Source organism: Neopsephotus bourkii, unplaced genomic scaffold (genome assembly GCF_033783945.1).
Source record: "Neopsephotus bourkii isolate Nb327-2 ecotype Australia unplaced genomic scaffold, CSIRO-AGI_Nbou_v1 NB_1233, whole genome shotgun sequence".
Taxonomy (NCBI): Eukaryota; Metazoa; Chordata; class Aves; order Psittaciformes; family Psittacidae; genus Neopsephotus; species Neopsephotus bourkii.
The window spans coordinates 389,511-404,499 of record NW_026901718.1 but is presented as its reverse complement, the minus strand read 5'-3'; the positions used below and the strand labels follow the sequence as shown (position 1 = coordinate 404,499).

Genomic DNA, 14,989 nt, shown 5'->3' with positions numbered 1-14,989 from the left:
GCCATTTGGGTTCTGGATGAGTCAGGCCTCAGGAGGAGCAGCGTCTCTGTTCCTTCCCATGGCCATGACCTATTTCCATGGTTCCTGTTAGAAGAAAGGGCAGTGTTTGACCGAACACACACCTTGGTGTGCTGGGTCCTGACCTCTGCAGGGACAAACACATGAACTGAAGCAAAACTGGGCCCCCGGAGAGTCACAGCATCAACCAGGTTGGAAAACAGCTTCAAGCTCATCCAGTCCAACCATTCCCCAGCACTGCCAAGGCCACCACTAACCCACGGCACTGAGGGTGTGTGAACACTGGCAGGGAGGGTGCCTGCAGCCCTGCCCTGGGCAGCCTGTTCCAATGCCTGAGCACCCTCTGGGGCAGGAATTGTTCCTCAGCTCCATCTAACCCTGCCCTGGTGCAGCTTGAGGCCGGTTCCTCTTGTCCCATCCCTTGTTCCTTGGGAGCAGAGCCCAGCCCCTCCTGGCTCCATCCTCCTGTCAGGCACTTGTAGGCAGCCATCAGGTCCCCCCTGAGCCATCGGAACCCCCCAGGTCCCTCAGCCCTTCCCCATCACTTGTGCTCCAGGCCCTGCTCCAGCCCCATTGCCCTTCTCTGCCCCACTCCAGCTCCTCAATGTCTCTCTTGTAGCGAGGGGCCCAGAGCTGAGCACAGGATTGAAGGTGCTGGGTGCAGAGCGAGCCTCTTGATGCTGGTGGATGTTTCCAGATGTGCACAAGAGCTTTCACCAACCTCACTGCTCCACCACAGGAGCATCCTTCATGCTCCTCAGTCCGGTTCCTTTCCTCCTAGAGCTTCCAGGGCTTGCTCCCCATAGCCACGTGCAGAGAAATCATGTTGGTATCAATACCTGCAGGGGCCTTTCCACAGCCCCGACAGGAGCACAACGTTCAGAGCAGGGTTTGGGGAATGTGATTGCTTCTGAGGGGGCTCCTCCTGTGTAAGTGGAGCTCTGCCCAAAGCGGCTTTGCCTCGCTGGGGACCTGCAGTGTGACCACACTGCAAACACCGGATGCCTCCCAGCGTGTGTCCCCTCCGCATCACCCAGCTCAGCTCAATGGGAGGTTGCACAACCTCCACTGCCCCAGCCGGGAGCAGGGCTGCCCCTGATGTGGGGCAGAGCAGGGGATTCTGCAGGAGCACCACAGAGCAGAGCAGAGCAGCCTTCCCTTCCCCTTCCCCTTCCCCTTCCCCTTCCCCTTCCCCTTCCCCTTCCCCTTCCCTTCCCTTCCCTTCCCTTCCCTTCCCTTTTCCCTTCCCTTTTCCCTTCCCTTTTCCCTTCCCTTTTCCCTTCCCTTTTCCCTTCCCTTTTCCCTTCCCTTTTCCCTTCCCTTTTCCCTTCCCTTTCCCTTTCCTTTCCTTTCCTTTCCTTTCCTTTCCTTTCCTTTCCTTTCCTTTCCTTTCCTTTTCCCTTCCCTTTTCCCTTCCCTTTTCCCTTCCCTTTTCCCTTCCCTTTTCCCTTCCCTTCCCTTTTCCCTTCCCTTCCCTTTTCCCTTCCCTTCCCTTTTCCCTTCCCTTTTCCCTTCCCTTTTCCCTTCCCTTCCCTTCCCTTCCCTTCCCTTCCCTTCCCTTCCCTCCCCTTCCCTTCCCTTTTCCCTTCCCTTCCCTTCCCTTTGCCCTTCCCTTTGCCCTTCCCTTTGCCCTTCCCTTTTCCCTTCCCTTTGCCCTTCCCTTTGCCCTTCCCTTTGCCCTTCCCTTTGCCCTTCCTTTCCCTTCCCTTCCCTTCCTTTCCCTTCCGTTCCCTTCCCTTTCCCTTCCCTTCCCTTCCCTTCCCCTTCCCCTTCCCTTTTCCCTTCCCTTCCCTTCCCTTTCCTTCCCTTCCCTTCCCTTCCCTTCCCTTCCCTTCCCTTCCCTTTTCCCTTCCCTTCCCTTCCCTTCCCTTTTCCCTTCCCTTTTCCCTTCCCTTCCCTTCCCTTCCCTTGGCTTTTGTGCGGTGCTGCCCTGGCCTCGTGCCTCTTGGCCCAAGCCTGGGCCTGGGCCATGCCAGGAGCTCTGCTGGGGGAGAGCCGGTGGCTCTGGTGAGCAGAGGGGGTGTCCTGAGCCTGCTCTGAGCACTGCAGCCCCACGCTGGGACCGGCACGGAGCCGCCTGCCTGCGCTTCAGGAGCCTGGAGAACAGTTCTCTCTCTTTGGTGCTTTGCTGTTGCTGAGGTGGCGCAAGCCATCAGAAGCAATCCTGTGCTTGGGAGCAGGGAGGGGTTCATTAGGAATCATAGAATCATGGAATGGGTGCGGTGGGAACAGACCTTAAAGCTTATCTGAAGCCATGGGCAGGGACCCCTTCCACTGGAGCAGGATGCTCCCAGCCCCTGTGTCCAACCTGGCCTTGAGCACTGCCAGGGATGGGGCAGCCACAGCTTCTCTGGGCACCCTGTGCCAGCGCCTCAGCACCCTCACAGGGAAGAGCTTCTGCCTCAGAGCTCAGCTCAGTCTCCCCTCGGGCAGGTTCAAGCCATTCCCCTTGCCCTGTCCCTACATCCCTTGTCCCAAGCCCCTCTCCAGGTTTCCTGCAGCCCCTTTAGGCACTGGAGCTGCTCTCAGGTCTCCCCTTCAGGAGCCTTCTCTTCTCCAGGCTGCCCCAGCCCAGCTCTCTCAGCCTGGCTCCAGAGCAGAGCTGCTCCAGCCCTTGCAGCATCCCCATGGCCTCCTCTGGCCTTGCTCCAGCAGCTCCACGTCCCTCTTGTGCTGCTGCCCAGAGCTGGATGCAGGATGCAGGGGGAAATGCTGGGAAAGGGCTGATTTTCTGCACGAGCCATTGAAATGCAACTTGTTGGAAGCCTGCATTGCTTCTCCCAGCCAAAATAAGCTGCCTGTTGCACGGGATCTGCTGCAGGATAAAGTCACAGCCAAAGGAGGCAGAGCTTGGGTTTGAGGGCACAGCAGAGTGAGACAAGGCTGGGTTGGGAGTTCAAAGTCCTAATTCAGCCCAGCTTCATTTCCTTGATGAATGTTTAACCTCCAGCCACACTGTATTTGATGCTAATTTTCTTCCCTGCTTCTATTTTTAGATGCTCTTGGCTTGAATGACTACAAGTGCCTTTATATTGCCAAAGAGCTGTTAGACTGAAATGGCTTCAAGCGCTGTCACTTTGCATTTGCATTGGTAAAGCTGCTGGCATCAGCAAAAGGCCTGGAGTGTTGTTACCTACCCCAGGAGCAGGGGACAATGAGGTGGCTTCGTTAGGGGGTTGGTTAGAAGAAGAAGAAGAAAAGAGAAGCAGTTATTAACTGGAAAAGTTGTTGAGCACCGTTTTGAGAGGCACTTGGAGGTGTTTGCAGCCTGGTGGCTTTGCAATAAGAGGAATAAGTCAGAGAACACTGGTTTGGGTTAAAATCCCGGCTGGCTTAGCTCCTATTTGTAGTTCATTCTAGTTTGTGTGATCTCCCGTTCGGCCTGGGCATTTCCCTGCATCCCCATCAAGTGTTGCAACTCCCATCTCCCCCCTTTGTTTTGCTATCACCATGCCTTCCTCCTTCCTCCTGCCCCAGGGTGGGTATGGAACTGCTCTTCATCTCTCCCTGTGGTCCCCCTGCAAACTAAGCAGGTTCCATCCTCGCTGATGGCTTTTGGGGGGTGACAGGGCCCTGGTGTGATGCTTGTAAATGCTTCCACAGGTCGCCTGAACTGGTGGGCAAACGTGGATCCCAGCTGCCAAAGGCTGCTTCCCCTGGCCACCACTGGAGACGGGAACTGCCTGCTCCACGCTGCCTCCCTGGGTAAGCTTGGCTTCCAGCACTGCTTCACTTCAGACCTGCTCACACATCTCCCTTCTCCGGCTGAGCCTGGGAAGGAGCCATCCTTTAGGAGCAGCACCCAGCGTTTCCCAGCCGTTCCTATGGGAAAGCGGGATGCTGCCGCTCATCCCGGCTGTGCTGTGCGAGCAGTCGCAATGCTCAGGCTCTATGGGAGGGGAATGGCTTGAAGGAACCAGGCTGCTGATGGCCTGTGGGCTTCCAAAGCACTTCTCCGTGTCCGTTTGGCAAGTTTCCCTGGGTTCCTGGAGGAAACGCGCAGTGCGGAGCCACCCCTTCCCTCCTCTGCTGTTCAAGAGCCCGGGTTCATCTCCCCTGCCTCCATCTTGGCACTTGTGACCGTAGCAAATGTCCCAAGGCCTCCAGACTGCTCAATCAGGAGGGTTTCCCATTGCCTTTTGTGTTGGGATTCCAGAGCCGGCGAAACCACAGTTTCACACGCCCTGCTCTCCTGTTCCCATCATGGAAAGGAGCGTGTGATGTGGGGAACAAGAGGGTCCTGTGTCTGTGGTCTGGAACTCGAGCTGCAGGAAGGCTCAGCGCGGGTGGGAGACGCAGGCTTTGAAGCAGGGATTGGGGTATTCAGATTGAGAAGCTCGCTTTTCCCAGCCTCTGTTTCCCCCTTGCCCTGGTTCATGGCAGATCGATGGAGCAGTTCCAGCTGCTGCTCATCCTCTGCTCTTCTTCCCTCAATGCAGGAATGTGGGGGTTCCATGATAGAGATCTCGTGCTCCGCAAATCCCTTTACACCTTGATGGATAAAGGCGTGGAAAGGGAAGCCCTGAAGCGGAGGTGGCGCTGGCAGCAAACACAGCAGAACAAGGAGGTAGGACCCAAACCAAACCCCGTCCTCTTTGCAGAGGGGAAAGCTCTTGATAAAACATCATAGAATCATAGAATAGTTCGGGTTGGAAAGGACCTTAAGATCATCCAGTTCCAACCCCCCTGCCATGGGCAGGGACACCTCGCCCTAAACCATATTACCCAAGGCCTCGTCCAACCTCGCCTTGAACACTGCCAGGGATGAAGCATTCACAACCTCCCTGGACAACCCATTCCAGTGCCTCACTCATCCTGTGGGGCTGGGAGGTGCTTCCTGTCGTGATCAAGTCGCGATAATGTTGAGCAGCTCCCTGCTCGTGCCACGATAAAATGAATCCTTCAAGCTCTTCCCTGTGAGGGTGCTGAGGCGCTGGCACAGGGTGCCCAGAGAAGCTGTGGCTGCCCCATCCCTGGCAGTGCTCAAGGCCAGGTTGGACACAGGGGCTTGGAGCATCCTGCTCCAGTGGAAGGGCTCCCTGCCATGGCTTTAGGTGAGCTTTAAGCTCCCTTCCAACCCAAACCATGCTGGGATTCTATGATCCGTCCCACTCTCTCTTGTCAATAGATGATGTCATCTCTTAAGACTGGAAGGATTTAGTGTAAAAGTAAAGGTTTGCTCTCATTCCGTGGTTGCAGTGTTTGTTTCCACCCCACAGAGAGGCAGGCTTTCAGCCAGATTCTCTCCCTGGGTTGCCTTGAGAACCCGGATGCAGAACCGTGCACATCCCCTGCATCACCCAGTGATTCCTGTTGCCTGAATCCATGGGGAGAAGCTGTGTCTGGGTGTCTAAAGCTCTGCTGCAGGAGCTAGGCCCTGGCTCCTGGGCTGACTTAGGGGCTGTTGTGCTGTTTTCCAGTCTGGCCTGGTTTACACAGAGGAGGAGTGGCAGAAGGAGTGGAATGAGCTGATCAAGCTGGCATCCAGCGAGCCCCGCGTGCACTACGGCACCAACGGCAGCGGCTGTGGAGGGTACGTGAGTGGGAAACCAACACCTCGAGAGCTAAAGCACAGGGAATATCCCCCCTGAGCCCACAGTTCAGGTGGATCCTCAGGGAACAAGGCTGGGAGTTGCTGCTTTGGGGGTTGCTTGCTTTGGGAGAAGCCAAGAGGTCCCTAAAGCATCACAGGAGGCGATTCTAATGCTCCTTTTGGTGGGGTAACCCATGCATTGAGCAGCAGATGAAGGTTTTTCTCCTGTTCCATCATGATGGATGCTAAATGGGAGTCATAAAGGGAAGCTGAGAACTTCTGCAGTGCCCACTCTGTATTTCAAGGGCACTTTGTTGTCCAGGGAAACACCAGCTTTAGATAAGAGGCTCCCAGAAGTGCCTTAAGCAGCGGCGTGGTATTCCCTGGATACAAACCCTTGTCTTGGAATAAGGGCGGGGGGGTCTGCATCTAAAATGGCAACTTAAGAGCTGAGATCAAAGCAGACAATGAATGTCTCCTTTCCCAAAGCGTGGAAAGCTCGGAGGAGCCCGTGTATGAGAGCCTGGAGGAGTTCCACGTCTTCGTCCTTGCCCACGTGTTGAAGAGACCCATCGTGGTGGTGGCAGACACGATGCTGCGGGACTCGGGGGGAGAAGGTGGGAATCCCGCTCTCTCCCGGAGGTCTTCATGGGCTGGGCGTGCTCAGGCTGCAGATTTCCTCTCTAGGGCAGGTTTCCATGGGCTCAGGAGCTGTTTTCATGGGGTCTTTTTGCTCAGTGAAGCTCACCTTGAAGCAGAGAACAGAGATCAGAGATACCCCCGGAGTGCATGAGACCCAGCTCTACACCATGGGCTGCTCTTTTCCTGTTCTTAAGCACGTCTGCATGATGGGTTGGGTGTTTTCCTGCCTCTTTGGCCCCCCACTCGTGTGTATAGAGCTGGAACGCTCCCTGCTTGTTGCATTTGCCACTAGCAGGCTTGATTTCCTGTCTGAAAAGCTGAGTCAGTTGCCATCCTCCTGGGTGCACAATTGAAGCTGGCTTGTGATGGAGTAGTGTAAAAGGGCTTTTTATAGAAAACCCAGGTTCCCTTTGCAGCTGTGTTCCTCCTGGTGTGAAATCAGTGTCTATTTTGGGTTGTGGTTTGGGGCTTTCTGGTGGCTCTCAAGCTGACAGATAATTGCAGGTGGAAGCTTAAATGAAGCACAGTTTGTTCCGGCGCAGTTGCAGGATAAACAGCTCTGAACAGTTTAACCCCTTGTGAAAAATAACCCTGATTTCTTCCCAGCATTTGCCCCTATTCCCTTTGGAGGGATCTATCTTCCTCTGGAAGTCCCAGCCAACAAATGCCATCGTTCTCCATTGGTACTGGCTTATGACCAAGCCCATTTTTCTGCCCTGGTATCCATGGAGCAGAAGGAAACCACAAAGGATCAAGGTGAGTGGTAAGGTTTATATTGATCTGTCACTGAGGGCAGCCCTGGGAGGGAGCACTGGTACTGGTGGGGTACTGGTTTGATACTGGTGGGGTACTGGTGGGTTACTGGTGAGGCGCTGGCACAGGGTGCCCAGAGAAGCCGTGGCTGCCGCATCCCTGGCAGTGCTCAAGGCCAGGTTGGACACAGGGGGTTGGAGCATCCTGCTCCAGTGGAAGGGGTCCCATCTCAGTGCAGTGGGCTTGGACTAGATGACCTCTAAAGAGGTCTTTTCCAGCCCAAACCAGTCTGGGATTCTATGGGGATTTATGATCCCAGGCATGGGCAGTCACTGCGTGACACCGGTTGCCATCAGTAGTGATGTTCTTGATGGGTACCAGAGGGAAAGGTTTGTCCTTTGGGGCATTAAAGCAGGCTCTTGTCCCTTGTGCAGCTGTGATCCCCCTGACAGACTCCGAGCACAAGCTGCTCCCGGTGCACTTTGCTGTGGATCCCGGGAAGGAGTGGCAGTGGGGGAAGGACGACAGTGACAATGTCAAGCTGGCCAGGTTGGTGATCCCCATCCGGAGCGGGTTGTTGCTCTGTCCCCAGCTGGGGTTTCATGTGTCTGGATGGAAGCTGAACCCCTCTTCAGTGGAGATGGAGCAGCTTCATCTTTAACTTCATTCTCTTTTGGTGCCCTGATTTCCTGAGGGAGTTGCTGGGGCTTGATGGAGAAGAGAAGGCTCGGGGGGACCTGATCACTGCCTACGAGTGCATGACAGGAGGATGGAGCCAGGAGGGGCTGGGCTCTGCTCCCAAGGAACAAGGGATGGGACAAGAGGAACCGGCCTCAAGCTGCACCAGGGCAGGTTTAGATGGAGCTGAGGAACAATTCCTGCCCCAGAGGGTGCTCAGGCATTGGAACAGGCTGCTCAGAGCAGGGCTGCAGGCACCGGCCCTGCCAGTGCTCACACACCCTCAGTGCCATGGGGCAGTGGTGGCCTTGGCAGTGCTGGGGAATGGTTGGACTGGATGAGCTTAAAGGTCGTTTCCAACTTGGTTGGTTCCATGATTTCCATACACCTTGGGTAGGGCTGTGCCATCTCCTGAGCTTCACTGCTCCATATCCGTGAGTTCACAGTAAGTGTAGCTCAGAAACGAGAAGCAGCAGCCCAGCAGCCACTGCACTGACACCAAAACCAAGGGTGTTTTTCCATTCCTCTGTTCCTCCCGGACAATAACAACAAATATCCCTGACCCTGGGCCCCTGGAGCTTTTCCTGAAGTGGTTTTTGTGGCGAGGAGGATCGTTTGGAAACCAGCGCTGTTTAAATCTGGGACATGTTATTTGTCTCATGGCAGGGAAGTTTCTTTGTGGAGTTCAGCTTCTTTCATAGCAGCTGGATTCTGCCGTTCAGGAATCTTGTTGCTTCATTTGGGATGTAATGGAAAGGTTTGGAAGGCTGCAAAAACGTCACCTTTTGTCTCCTGCTGCATGAAACCATGCAAAGACAATAACTCAGTGTGGGGAAGGGAGCCTCGGTTGTTAAACCTGCCTCTAACCCAGCCTTGGTTTCGATTGCAGCGTGACGCTGTCCCTGGAGGCAAAGCTGCACTTGCTGCACAGCTACATGAATGTGAAACGGATCACGCTGCCTTGTGACACGCAGGTGAGGAGACAAAGAGGATTCTCTTTCCTCTTCAATTATTGAAAGCTCCTTTCCGCAGGGGGCAGAGGTGGGGTTCTCATTTGGCCTCTTCTTTACGTGAGCTTGGCTGTGCCCAGCAGCCCTTGAGAGCCTGGGGTGTTGTTGGTGCCTCCCCCTGTTTGAAAGGAGAGAACTCCCCAGCTTAAATAAGAGCTGCTTTGCTCTGCCTGCAGTGGTCGAGGTGTCCTCTCTCTGGCTCCAGTGGTGATGGTTCGGTTGTGCCCTCCTCAGCATGGTGTTGCTTGGAAACACCGTCCCCATCTCAGCCTCACCAATGCACCCGCCACTGACGTGGAGCAGCAGAAGATGCTGTGACCCCAAGGGGGTGCCAGCCATGCCCGTGGGGTGATCAGAGGGGGGGATGTGGGCTCCTCCTCACCAGCAGCACCTCTTCTGCTCTGGCTTTGTCCCCCAAAACCTTTAGCAAGACCCTGCTGGGAACGTGCTGCCTGGGGTGTGCTTGAGCATCAGGAGGCAAGCACCCCCTGCTCTGTTCCACCTTCAGCTTGAAAAGCCTCATCTGAGGGATCTGATAGACCTCAATGTGTGTCCTCTTCCTCCCCAGGCCCCGTTGGCACAGCCAGAATCCCCCACGGCCTCCGCTGGTGACGATGCTCGATCGGCTGCTGAGTCGGGAGAGTCGGACAAGGAGTCGGTGTGCAGCAGCTCAGCCAGCAACGGGGGCAGCAGAGCTTGCAAGGACAAAGAGAAACCAAAGAAAGACCGGGAAAAGGAGAAGGAGAAGGACAAGAAACGGGCGGACTCGGTTGCCAATAAACTGGGCAGCTTTGGGAAGACTTTGGGGAGCAAGCTAAAAAAGAACATGGGTGGCTTGATGCACAGCAAAACCCCCAAGGGCGGTGTGAGCAACGGGCAGGGAGATACCTTGGAGAAGAAGAAGAAAGGTTCCTTGAAGGCGAGGAAAGGCAGCAAAGAGGAATCTTCCCAAGGAGATTTGTCAGCTCCTGTGGAGAAAACCTGCCCGCGTAAAGCAACCCCGGAAAAGCCATCGGATCCCTACAAGTACAGCAACGACGTGAGGCTGAGCCTGAGCATCCTGCGGGCTGCCATGCAGGGAGAGCGCAAGTACATCTTTGCCGGCCACCTCAAGACCAGCAACCGGCACCAGTACCACGAGGAGATGATCCAGAGGTACCTTCTGGATGCTGAGGAGCGCTTCATGGCCGAGCAGAAGCAAAAGGAGGCGGAGAAGAAGGCGCTGGGCAGCGCTGCCCCTGCCAAGAAGCTGGAGCCGGAGGTGAACACCCATAAGGGTGAGGAAGTGATGCTCAACCCCGCTTTCCCCCAGCCTCCCCCTGCATACACCATCCAGACCCCGGAGGTGGCCATAGGTGCTAAAATAGCAGCTTTTCCCTCTGGTTATTCGGGAGTTTTCACCTTTCCCAGACCTTCCATGGTCAACAGCATGGAAGGGACGCATCCCCCCAGCTACCCAGACAGCAGGCGGCAGGTAGCGGGGGGGTCCTGCACCAACCTCCCTCCCTACGCCACCTTACCCAGGCACTGCACCCAGGCCCGGCCAAATCCCTACCAAACCAGCCCTTCCCACCTCGGGAGGTTCTCCCCCACGGACATGGACATCCATCCCAGCTACCCACCGGAGTGCAACGGCTCAGCCTGCCTCCCCCCGCACAGCAACGGCTACCGGGAGTACGTGGAGCAGGACAGCTCGCCGAGAGGAGCCCCGGCAGACAGAGCTAAGAGCAGAGTCCTTCATAGCGTGCAGCAGACCAAATGCAAGCAGCCGAACTGCAGCTTCTATGGACATCCAGAAACTGGGAATTTCTGCTCCTGCTGTTACAAAGAGGAGCTGAAACGCAAGGAGCGGGAGGCTCTGGTGCACAGGTTCTGAGCGCTCTGCCCCGGCGCTGATCTTGAGACCCATCAAGATGGGCAATGCAATAATATAGATATATATATAATGGTTTTTAACACCCCCCCACCCTGCTCCTCTCCCTCTCTGTGGAAGGAGGGAGCAGGGATTCGGCTGGTTGGGATGAGAAGCCGCATTTGGCTGGTGTGATGGAAGGGATGCAGGAGGGAGAGGGGGTGAGGAAGACCAGCCTCCCCTCCAGAATACCCTGCGAGGAGGAGGAGGAGGAGGAAGCTTTTCCAGAGGCTTCTCCTAGCGTTTGGGGAGGGAGCACAGGGTGGAAGTTGGGGGGTACCCTTCAGTAAACCAGACCAAAGCTTTGGGAGCACAGGGAGCAGAGCCCCGCCGGGCCCTTCCGCCGGCCTCAGATGTCACTGCCCAGAACCCAGCGGAAACAGCCCCAAGATTCCAGTTTGAACGTCCCAAACGTTGGGATTGTGACACTGGAATTCCAGCCGGTTTCAGTTGTGTTTCTTTTGGCTGGTACTGAGCAAAACGTGGTTGGAACCGGACATTGTTGGGTTTGGTTCTTCAGCTGAACGCACCCGAGCCCGGCCCCATTGGATGTCTCTGAGCATCCTTTAGAGCGGGCTCAGGGCTCTGCCCTTCCAGCGGGCTCAACTTTGGGTTAAAAACGTTACTTTTGAACTGTTTCTTGGGGTGGGGGGGGACAGAGGGGGGTGCTCACAGTGCTCGAGTGGTTTTGAGTTTCTTTTCCCTGCAGAAGTACTGTGCAAAGCCGTTGTGCCCGCGCTGCGGCCGCCCCGGCTTAGGATTGAGACGAGAACCAAGGTCAGTGTCTCCAGCCAGCAATAACCATCGGTGTGGGGAAGTGGGAGAGGACAAGGAGCATCCCGGAGCGCCGGGAGGTAAATCCACACGTGTCCGTGGACACAGCCCCCCCGTGATAACTCTTTCTACTTGAGCTACTTCTGTACTACCTCTGTTCTGCTGAATTGAATTAACTCGGCTCCATTTTGCTGAGCCACGATAACTGACCTTAGGCTGAGGAATATTAAAGGATATTTTTGATAATAGGGCTAAAAAGAGTGAACCCTGAAGTCCAAGCAAACCTTTAACTCGCTCACACACTCCATGCGGTCCCCTCCATCCCCTTCTCCTCCCCATCCCAGCCCCGCTCCCGTCTCGCAGCGTGGGTTGCATTGAGCACTGCGATGTTTGCACACATCCTTGGGGTTAGGTTTGGAACTGCAGCTCCCGCCTCCATCCTGGCTCAGCGTTTTCCTGCTGGGAACGAACCCTGCCCAAAACTGATCAGAGCTTTACAACATTCCCCCCTTTTCTGTTTTTGGGGTTGTTTTGTCCGAAGGCATCAAACTATGCAAACCCCTCCTAACCCACTGCCCAGCCTGGTGATAAGGGCTTAGAGAGCCAGGCAGAGGAGGTGAAAGTGTACTTAGCACTGGGGAATCACCCAAAGCCTTATTCTCCCAAGTACCCCAAGGCTTGGCTCTAACCTGCACGTTTCACAGTTTAATGTGTATAAAGAACCCAATGAAGGCCTGTTTGTAGAGGAGGATGCGGGAATGTGGTCCTGCTGGATTGGATCAAGCCATGGGAGCTGCTTGTCGACAGGTTCTAACCCAGTGAGGGTTGAGCTGTGGTTGAAGCGGTTCTCTTTGGGTTTATTCAGTCCCCAAGTGTCAATGAGCCTTGCCCAGCGTGATGCAGAAGGAAGAGATATCAAATACTGAGGGCTCTGTGCCAGGTTTTTTCCTGCAAACTGCAGGAATTCCGATGTATTCCGTCACAGGGATGAGGATGTGGAGCACCGGTTAAGTGCTGCGGTTGCCCTGCAGCAATCTCTTGCTTCACCCCAAATGTTAAGGCATAGAAAACCCCAAATCTCACTATATAGGGGGGTCACTTGGTTTCTAGACCCATTCCTACCAGAGATTCCTGTTGTTTTGGAGTGGAATCCCTCTTTTTCTTGGCAAACCCCATCCTGATGGATGCTGGAGCTTGTGTGGTGGGGATTTTTGGACCCGCTCGTGATGATGCTCCTGGCCTCTGATGGTAGCAAAGTGCTGCTGGCAAAGCAGAGGGGGTTTAGGGGAGCTTTGCTTTTACTTGTCCATGCGACAGAGTTGTGAGGAATATTGTCTTAAAGGGGGAAACCCAGGGAATCCCGGCAGCAGGAACCCATCCTAGGGAAAAACCATCCCAAATCCCGTGTTACCGGAGCTGCTGTCACTGTTCCTCCTCCTGAGGGGGAGTTCTGGGGGGTAAATCAAGTTGGGCCGGGTGCTTTGTGTTCATATTGGTGAGGTTTGACTGTATGGAGGTCTGAGGCCAGGATACGGGTACAAATGTGTCCCCATCCCATGGGACCAGCTGGGGTTTATGGCAGTTATTGGAATTTGGGGCAGAAAACAACCCAAGAGAGGCTCAAGTGCCAGGGACAAACCTTTGCAGAGGGCTTTCCTATGGAGAGCAGGGTTTTGGCTGTTCCCAAGAGCCCCAAATCCCAGTTGGGCTGAGCTGAACCAGTGGCACCTTCAGAACCACAAAGGATTTTTTCAGGTCATTTTTGTTTCCTTTCTGGTGAAACTTGGAATTTTTCTTCCTCTTTTGTTGTTTTTTTTTAAGGGATTATTAAACACAAACTATTTATTGACAGAAGATATTCCCCATGGATTCAGGAACACCCCTGCGGTGCGCTCAGCCCCATCCCAAGGCCAGGTTCACAGGGCTTGGAGCAACCTGCTCTAGGGGAAGGTGTCCTGGGTCACAACTGGAGGAGCTTTAAGGTCCCTTCCAACCCAAACCATTCCATGATTCCAAGCGTGGGACTGGGTGTTTCTGCAGGCACCAGTGTGGGATTCAATGGGGAGGGAGCAGCTCATGCTCCAAAGCACCTTTCCTGGAGGAAAAGCACCAAACCTGCCCCAAGGAGGGGTTTCTCCCATGGGAGAGGCTGTGACCTGACTTTTAAGTGCACTTAATGGTGTGGTTGGAAGGAACCTTGGTGCCATCAGGCCTTGGGTGTGGGAAACCCCCATTGAAGAGCACTGGAGTTGCGTGAAGGAGCATTTGCCTTCACTGATGGCCCTGGGGAAGGCTGAGGGGATGCTTTGGTTGCCCCTGACCCCGCGCAAAGTGACCTGAATTAACTCTGCAATTGTTTTATTCACTAAAACACTGCGTTTTCGCCCGTTCGGTTCCATGGTCAATGAAAGCCTCGGGTGGTGATTTCTGTCCTTGTTCCTCCTCGGGAGCAGCAGCCGGCGCGGCGCGGTGCGGGCTGGACACCGCATCCTTCCTTTGTGCTACCATAGACTCACTGACAATAAACCACGTTCGACTAACGAAGCCCTGAGCAGCAGCCGTGCCTCTTTCCTTCCCTTCATCCCCCCCCATCACATCACTGGGGTTTCTTCTCTGTGGAGCGCAGCATCCTCCCCCCTGGGGATGAGGGGAGATTCTGGCTCTTTAAGTACCAGCATCAGGCTTTCATTTAAAGAAAGGAGCCCCCCAAAAGCCTCCCCTCATCATCATTTGTGATCTGGGAAGAACCTTTTCCTGGATGCAGTTGAAGGGGAGGCTTCAGCTGGTTCGGTTCCCAAGAAAATCCAGCCCCTTTGTTCCACGCTGGAGCTTTAAATGCTTCCGAAAGAGGAACGTTCACCGGGATGATGTTTAGCACCAGCTCCAGCCTTGGGGCTGCGTTTGGGGGCTGCTTGGCAACACAGACCCCGGAGCAATGGGAGCTCCTCTGGGGCTGGGGGAGCCCGCAGCGCTTTCCCACGGGCTCTTTGCATTGGAATTCTCTATCCCAGCTCCCAGGGTTTCCCTTTCCTCCCAGTGCCACGTCTGTGCCGGTGCCGGCTCTCGGGGTGTCCCGGGGTGACCCCGAGCAGCCCTGGCTCCAGTGCCTGCCCGCAGCTCCTCCCATGCTCCCGGTGCCGGATCCAAGCACGCGGCCGCGCTCCTTCGGGATGCTCGGGAGGGGGCTGGGCTGCCCCAACCAACCCGGGCTCCAGCGCACCCACGCCGGGTTCACCCCGTGCTGCGCACCCCGGGGGGGGGTCTGGGGCCGCGCCGGGGGTCCCGTGGCGCTTGGGGGGGGGCCGCAGGGAGCGGGGCCGCTCGGCCCTGGCGCGGCGCCGGTGGCCGCGGCTCTTTCCGGGCTGGGAGGAGAACCCGTTCCTGGGCACTGAGTCACGGAGCGGCGCGTCCCGAGGAGAGGCCGCGGGGGGAGCCCTGCCCCGCGCGGGGCCTCTGGGCTCCATCGTTTGTGGGTGCTGGGTGCACCCCAACCCGCAGCGCCCGAACCTCCCGGCGCCTGGGGCTGTTGGATGCACCCCAACCCACACCATCCATCTCTTACGGGGTGCTGGGAGCTGTGTGCACCCCAACCCGCACTGTCCATGCCCTACAGGGTGCTGCGCGTACCCCATCCCGCACCATCCATCCCTTGAGGGGTGCCCTGGGCTA

At 55.9% G+C, this 14,989-nt stretch overlaps 1 protein-coding gene across 3 annotated transcripts in view; it reads left to right on the top strand.

Moving 5' to 3' along the window:
• Positions 1-13,864, top strand: part of OTUD7B (OTU deubiquitinase 7B) — a 31,373-nt gene extending 17,509 nt beyond the window's left edge. The window contains exons 5-13 of one of the 3 annotated variants that reach the window (XM_061364400.1): positions 3,622-3,723; positions 4,458-4,585; positions 5,439-5,551; positions 6,041-6,168; positions 6,800-6,949; positions 7,381-7,495; positions 8,514-8,598; positions 9,203-9,895; positions 11,256-13,864. In XM_061364400.1, coding sequence (XP_061220384.1) covers positions 3,622-3,723; positions 4,458-4,585; positions 5,439-5,551; positions 6,041-6,168; positions 6,800-6,949; positions 7,381-7,495; positions 8,514-8,598; positions 9,203-9,895; positions 11,256-11,456 — 1,715 coding nt within the window. In that variant the 3' untranslated portion in view covers positions 11,457-13,864. Of the gene's footprint in view, positions 1-3,621; positions 3,724-4,457; positions 4,586-5,438; positions 5,552-6,040; positions 6,169-6,799; positions 6,950-7,380; positions 7,496-8,513; positions 8,599-9,202; positions 11,043-11,255 lie in introns of those variants that run through there. The other 2 variants (XM_061364401.1, XM_061364398.1) reach the window with 2 other exon arrangements.
• The last annotated feature ends 1,125 nt before the right edge of the window (positions 13,865-14,989 follow it).